The following is a 7,456-nucleotide window of genomic DNA, read 5'->3' on the forward strand; positions in this document are numbered from 1 at the left end:
GAATGGTCTGCAGGCGTCACATTGCGTTTGCAGAGCCCATGATGCACCTAAATAGTAGAAACCCCCCACAAGTGACCCCATATTGGAAACTAGACCTCCAAGGAACTTATCTAGATGTGTTGTGAGAACTTTGAACCCCCAAGTGTTTCACTGCAGTTTATATCGCAGAGCCGTGAAAAAATTTTTTTCCCACAAAAATGATTTTTTAGCCCCCCAAATTTTTATTTTCCCAATGGTAACCAGAGAAATTTGACCTCAAAAGTTGTTGCCCAATTTGTCCTGAGTACACGGATAACCCATATGTTGGGGTAAACCCCTGTTTTGGCGCACGGGAGAGCTCGGAAGGGAAGAAGCACTGTTTTACTGTTTCAACACAGAATTGGCTGGAATTGATATCAGATGCCATGTGGCGTTTGGAGAGCCGCTGATGTGCCTGAACAGTGGAAACTCCCCAATTCTAACTGAAACCGTAACACAAACACACCCCTAACCCTAATCCCAACCCTAAACCTAACCACACCCCCAACCCTAATCCCAACCACATCCCTAACCCCAACACACCTCTAACCCTAATCCCAACTGTAAATGTAATCCAAACCCTGACTGTAGCCCCAACCCTGACTGTAGCCCCAACCCTGACTGTAGACCCAACTCCAACCCTAACCTAAGCCCCTAACCCTAGCCCTAATGGGAAAATGGAAATAAATACATTTTTTAAATTTTATTATTTTTCCCTAACTAAGGGGGTGATGAAGGGGGGTTTGATTTACTTTTAAAGCGGGTTATTTAGCGGATTTTTATGATTGGCAGCTGTCGCACACTAAAAGACGCTTTTTATTGCAAAAAATAGTTTTTGCATCTCCACATTTTGAGAGCCATAATTTTTCCATATTTTGGTCCACAGAGTCATGTGAGGTCTTGTTTTTTGCAGGACGAGTTGACGTTTTTATTGGTACCGTTTTCGGGAATGTGACTTTTTTTATCGCTTTTTATTCCAATTTTTGTGAGGCAGAATGAACAAAAAACAGCAATTTGTGAATTTCTTTTTTTGGGGGGGGGGTGTTTATACCTTTCCACGTTTGATAAAATTGATAAAGCAGTTTTATTCTTCGAGTCAGTACGATTACAGCGATACCTCACATCTTTTTTTATGTTTTGGCACTTTTATACGATAAAATCTATTTTATATAAAAAATAATTATTTTTGCATCAGTTTATTCTGAGGACTATAACTTTTTTATTTTTTCGTTGATGATGCTGTATGGCTGCTCGTTTTTTGCGGGACAAGATGACGTTTTCAGCGGTACCATGTTTATTTATATCCGTCTTTTTGATTGTGTGTTATTCCACTTTTTGTTGGCGGTATGATAATAACGTGGCGTTTTTTGCGCCCTTTTTTTTTTTACGGTGATCGCTGAAGGGGTTAACTAGTGGGACAGTTTTATAGGTCGGGTAGTTACGGATGGTCGGGTAGTTACGGATGCGGCGATACTAAATATATGTACTTTTATTGTGTTTTTTTATTATTTAGACAAATGTATTTATTGGAACAATATATATATATTTTTTCTTTATTTAGGATTTTTTTTTTACACGTGTAAATTATTTTTTCACTTTGTAACAGTACCCCAGGGGGGGACATCATGTTACAGTGACAGATCGCTGATCTGACACTTTGCAGTGCACTGTGTCAGATCAGCGATCACACAGGCACTGAAGGAGGGTTGCCGGCGCCTGCTCTGAGCAGGCGCTTGCAAGCCACCTCCTTGCAGGACCCAGAAGGCCCCCGCGGCCATTTTGGATCCGGGCCTGCAGGAAGGAGGAGGTAGGAGACCCTCGGAGCAACGCGATCACATCGCATTGCTCCAAGGGTCTCAGGGAAGCACGCAAGGAGCCCCCTCCCTGCGCGATGCTTCCCTGTGCCGCCGGAACGCTGCGATCATCTTTGATAATCAGCTGACACCCGGCGGCGATCGGCCGCGCTCCCCCCGTGAGCGCCGCCGATCACCTATGACTTACTATTCCGTCCATGGGAAGTAGGGCCCACCCCACATGGACGGAATAGTACGTCTAATGACAGAAAGGGGTTAAACTTCTCCACAACAGTATCATGGATCTGTCTGTTATGTTCCTTGGTCTTCATGATGCTCTCTGTGCTTCAAACAGACCCCTGAGACTATCACAGAGCAGGTGCATTTATATGGAGACTCGATTACACACAGGTGGATTCTATTTATCATCATTAGGCATTTAGGACAACATTGGATCATTCAGAGATCCACAATGAACTTCTGGAGTGAGTTTGCTGCACTGAAAGTAAAGGAGCCGAATAATATTGCACACCCCACTTTGCAGTTTTTGAATTTCCACAAAAATTTACAATAACCAATAAATTTCGTTCAACTTCACAATTGTGCGCCACTTGTTGTTGATCCTTCACCAAAATTTTACATTTGGTATCTTTATGTTTGAAGCATGATATGTGGGAAAAGGTTGAAAAGTTCCAGGGGGACGAATACTTTCACAAGGCACTGTAGTACACCACTTGGGGTGTGGTTAAGGATAGTTGGTATAAATGTATATAGATATGTGTACACTAACTCGGAGGTCCTCTCATGCTCTGTAATCCACTGACGCGGAGAGAGGAGCCGCCCTTTTTATCTTGAAGGTTTCCTGTCCTTGAAGGGCGGATCCCCTCTCTCGTTGGTGTTGTCATGGGTTCCGTAAAAACACATTACCGGTAGGTAATATATGTGTTTTCCATCTCAGTTGTTTTGTTTTCCATCTGTTACACTGAGAATAAGAACCAAGCAACTAAAAATGTTCTAAACACATTTCTCACATTTCAAAAAAATTTCGGTGACCAAAATAGTAATATGGTCGCCCTTCTTCTCAATAACAGCCATAAGCTCCATCCATGGAGTCTGTCAGTTTCTTCATCATTTTGGCCAGCACTAACCACAGCTCCAGACACTGATCAGATAGGTGACTTTTCCTTCACCGTAAATCTTCTGTGTAAGAAGGGCCCAGAAGTTGTCAATAAGGTTTAGGTCAGGTGAAGAAGGGGCATCATTATTCTTTCATCTTTAAGACCTTTATTGGCTGCCAAGCAGTGGGCTGGATGTAGAAAAGCCGCGGAGACACCATCACGTGTTTCTCAACGCAAGCAATGAATAGCCAGGTCTTTCACCGGGAAGGAACAACCACGGGAAGGGCAGCATCCAATAAAGGAAAACCACCTATGCCAAAACATGGTATCCATCCACAGACAGCTGTTTCTGGGTATTTGCCCCTCGTCATTGTGGAGTAGGAAACTGGCTATTAGGAGCAGTGCCTAGTAAAAGGACTATAAACATAAGGATGAATGACCTCGGGGTGATCAAAACATCCAACACCGCGGAGACACCATCACGTGTTTCTCAACGCAGTGATCCAGAACACTGCCCCCATCCATCCATCGTGATGGTATCTCCGCGGTGGGAACACTGCCACAGGTCCATCTATCTGGTTGGTCCAGATTTACTCTTACCTCAACAGTCCATAAAATCTGTGAACAATCGATATCAGACATATCTTGGCCCAGTATTGACTCTTGACGTTCCTACGTCTGTGTCTTGCTCGGTGGTGGTTGGGTTCAGCCGACTTACCTTGGCCATATCACTGAGCACTGAACACATTGTGCTTCTGGCCTCCAGGGAGGTTGCAGTTCCGCCCAAAGCGCCGCCTCCTGTTGTACGTGCGGCGATTACGGATGTGTCCATTGAACAGATGCGGAATCACAGCATCGTATTCATAGACTGTTATTTATCTTGCGAAGACGGAGCGTCTCCGCAAGGTAAATAGACATGCTGCATGTCCGGTTACGCAGGGCCGCCGGATGTGGCCCTACATGCATACTGGAGACGGGATTTCATAAAATCCCCTCCACCATACTGTAATATCTGCACGCTGCGGATTGGATGCTCTGTCTGTACGTAGCAAATCCTGAACAAATCCTTTACGTGGAAACATACCCTAACCCAAACTTTAGCCCAACTCACTTTAGCCCAACTGTAACCCTAATGGGAAAATGGAATAAATGCATTTTCTTTATTTTATTATTTTTCCCCTAACTAAAGGGGTGATAAAGAGGGGGGTTATTTACTTTTTTTTTTATCACTGTGGTAAACCCTATCACTGTGCTGTGACCAAAATGAACCAATAGGAAAAATCTTCCTATTGTTGCCTGGTGCCAGCCGGCAGATCTCAGCAGGCGCACTGTTCATGCGCCTGCCATTTTCTTACCGGAAGATGATGCCAGCAGCCGTGCGGGGAAGGAGGATCCAGGGACACCGGGAGACACTGGTAAGTATCGAGGGGCAATCGGAGACCCCATTTCTCTGTCCTCTGATGTTCGACCACATCGGAGGACAGAGAAATTAAATGGCAAATCTCGTATTTGTTTTTTTTTTGCGGTCGCTGTTATACGTTTAATAACAGCGATCTCAACTCAGGGGTCGGTAAAAACCAACCCGAATCATGTTCTCTCGGGTCTCAGCTACCCCCAGCAGCCAAGACCCCAGAGAAAATCCGACTCTGGGGGCACTATACACTTTTTCCATAGCACCATTAACGGCTCTGTGATTTAAGTACCCTTGACTACCGCCATTAAAAGACGTATTGGCTGTCGTTAAGGGGTTAATAATGGATTTGCAGAAATTAAAAGGAGCACAAAAAATGATGTCTACAGGGCCTTTATTGGGCATCCAGCTTCCATGGTAGCCCATCGGCACTCCATGATTTTGTTTTGTGCACAGAGGTTGGAACCATGTAACCATTGCTGTGGCATCTAAATAATTAAACAGCAGCGAATGGAGCTAGGGATTATAATAAGATGGACAGCACCTAACAGCTTGGACCTACACCTTCACTTATTATTCTCCACTGGGCAATTTTTTGAGAGAAGAGCGGTGACCGACATGAAATTGAAGTCTTCAACAGAAACACCTGTTATCATAACATTGAGATGTAGTGATCCCTGCTCTGAGATTGTGATCCATTTTACAGCCAATAATTTACTTAATAAATGAATGCATCTCTATTGTAATATTATATAACGTCAGTACAATCATTATATTAGGTTATGTTGCTATAAAATAATATAATCTGTTTTATTCTTTGCAGATGACTGTACCTGGATCTCAGAGGAACATCCAAAACCTTCACATGTTAATGCATATGATTGTAGTATCATTCAATATGCATATGAGAAAAATGGCAATATTGAATATATACCCTCTGCCCCTCATATCAAAAATGTATCATTTGATCCTGTTAAACAGATCGTATCTCCTGACTCATCACAGACTGTAAAACAAAATACAAGTTACAGACTGGGTGTCGAACGTCAAAAAGTTCCCTGGGGTGAGAAGCCATATTTATGTTCAGAATGTGGCAAATGTTTTTCCACAAAATCAATTTTGATTACACATCAGAGAAGTCACTCAGTGGAGAAGCCATTTTCATGTCAGGAATGTAGGAAATGTTTTAATCACAAACATGTTCTTATTAGACATCAAAAAATTCACACAGGGGAGAAGCCATTTCCATGTTCAGAATGTGGCAAATGTTTTACCTTAAAACCAGATCTCATTAGACATCATAAAACCCACACAGGGAATAAGCCATTTTTATGTTCAGAATGTGGGAAATGTTTTTCGCAGAAACGACATCTTACAGGACATCAAAGAATTCACGCAGGACAGAAGCCATATTCATGCCCAAAATGTAGAAAATGCTTTACCCAGAAATTAGATTTTGTTAGTCATGAGAGAATGCACACAGGGAAAAAAACATATTCATGTTCAGAATGTGGCATATGTTTTACCCAGAAACAAAATCTTATTAGACATCAAAGAATTCACACAGGGGAGAAGCCATATTCATGCCCAAAATGTGGAAAATACTTTACCCGTAAATCAAATCTTGTTAGTCATGAGAGAATTCACACAGGGGAAAAACCATTTTCATGTCCACAATGTGGAAAATGTTTTCACAATAAACGTATTCTTTTTAGACATCAAAAAACTCACACAGGAGAGAAGCCATATTCATGTTCATAAGGTGGAAACTGTTTTACCCAGAAACAAAATCTTATTACACATCAAAGAATTCACACAGGAGAGAAGCCATTTTCAAGCTCAAAATGTGGAAAATGCTTTACCAATAAATCAGATCTTGTTAGACATGGAAGATCTCACACAGGGAGACGCCGTTTTCATGTTTAGACTGTGGAAAATGTTTCACTATTAGATCAGATCTTGATAAACATTATCTAGCTTTATCCCATTATTGACATGGCCAATTTCCGTTTTTGCATTTCCATTTTTTACCCCCTTCTACCAAGAGCCTTAACTTTTTTTAGATAAACCTAGAAGAAGAACAAAAAGAAAAATTGGGAAAGCCTCACCTTGTGGTAAATGTAGCGTTCCTCCTTGTTAACACAGTATGGATCCAATACCATTGACCACTAGAGAAAATTGACAAAAAAAGGAAGAAAAGGATCCACATGGCCGTACGGATACAAATACGTAGCATTATTTCACATGGTTTAAAAAAAATATAGTTCTTACCGATAACTGTATTTCTCTGAGCCCATGACGGCACCACGGAGAGAGGGGATCCGCCCACCAAGGACAGGAAACCTACAGATAAAAAGGTGGTACCACTCTCCCGCATCAGTTGTTTACTAGAGAACGGTGGGAGACTATGGAACAGCTTATTAGTTTCAACATTACTTTAAATTAACTTAATTGAGATACCGCGTGACCTATCATAAATAACCTATGACTTATATTAACGTGCACACCCAAAAGTGAAGGGAGGGAATGTACAGGTGCCGTCATGGGCTCAGAGAAATACCGTTATCGGTAAGAACTATATTTTTCTCTGTCGCCCATGACTGCACCACGGAGAGATTTCATAGACTGTACATTCAGGGAGGGACCACCGCTTCCAGAACCCTTTTACCGAAGGTAAGGTCTGAAGAGGAGATAAGGTCCAATCTATAATGCCTATAGAATGTGGAAGGTGATGACCAAGTAGCAGCTCTACATATCTGGTCAATAGAAGCTCCGGCCTTCTCCGCCCAAGAAGCTGCCACTGCCCTCATTGAGTGAGCCTTGACCTCACCTGGAACGGACATTCCACTTGATGAGTATGACAGGCTGATAGCGTCCGTGATCCATCTCGCCAGAGTGGCTTTGGAGGCTTTTTCCCCTTTCGGGGACCCTGACAGCACACAAAAAGAGAGGCATCCTCCCTACTCTCTCTGGTGGCTTCTAAGTACTGCATGAGGCATCTCCTTACATCTAGTGTATGTAACGCTTCCTCCTTATTTTTAGGGTTAGGACAAAAGGAGGGAAGAGAGATCTCTTGAGTTCTGTGGAACCGGGATGCCACTTTCGGGAGGTATGCA

The 7,456-nt window shown here is 42.6% G+C and overlaps 1 protein-coding gene across 1 annotated transcript in view; it reads left to right on the forward strand.

The window, feature by feature from the left end:
* LOC143793424 (uncharacterized) overlaps positions 1 to 6,685 on the forward strand; it is a 112,098-nt gene extending 105,413 nt beyond the window's left edge. Inside the window, 1 exon segment of the mRNA XM_077280382.1 lies at positions 5,164 to 6,685. Coding sequence (XP_077136497.1) covers positions 5,164 to 6,266 — 1,103 coding nt within the window. The 3' untranslated portion in view covers positions 6,267 to 6,685.
* The last annotated feature ends 771 nt before the right edge of the window (positions 6,686 to 7,456 follow it).

The sequence above is a fragment of the Ranitomeya variabilis genome, chromosome 1 (assembly GCF_051348905.1).
Source record: "Ranitomeya variabilis isolate aRanVar5 chromosome 1, aRanVar5.hap1, whole genome shotgun sequence".
In the NCBI taxonomy this organism is placed as follows: Eukaryota; Metazoa; Chordata; class Amphibia; order Anura; family Dendrobatidae; genus Ranitomeya; species Ranitomeya variabilis.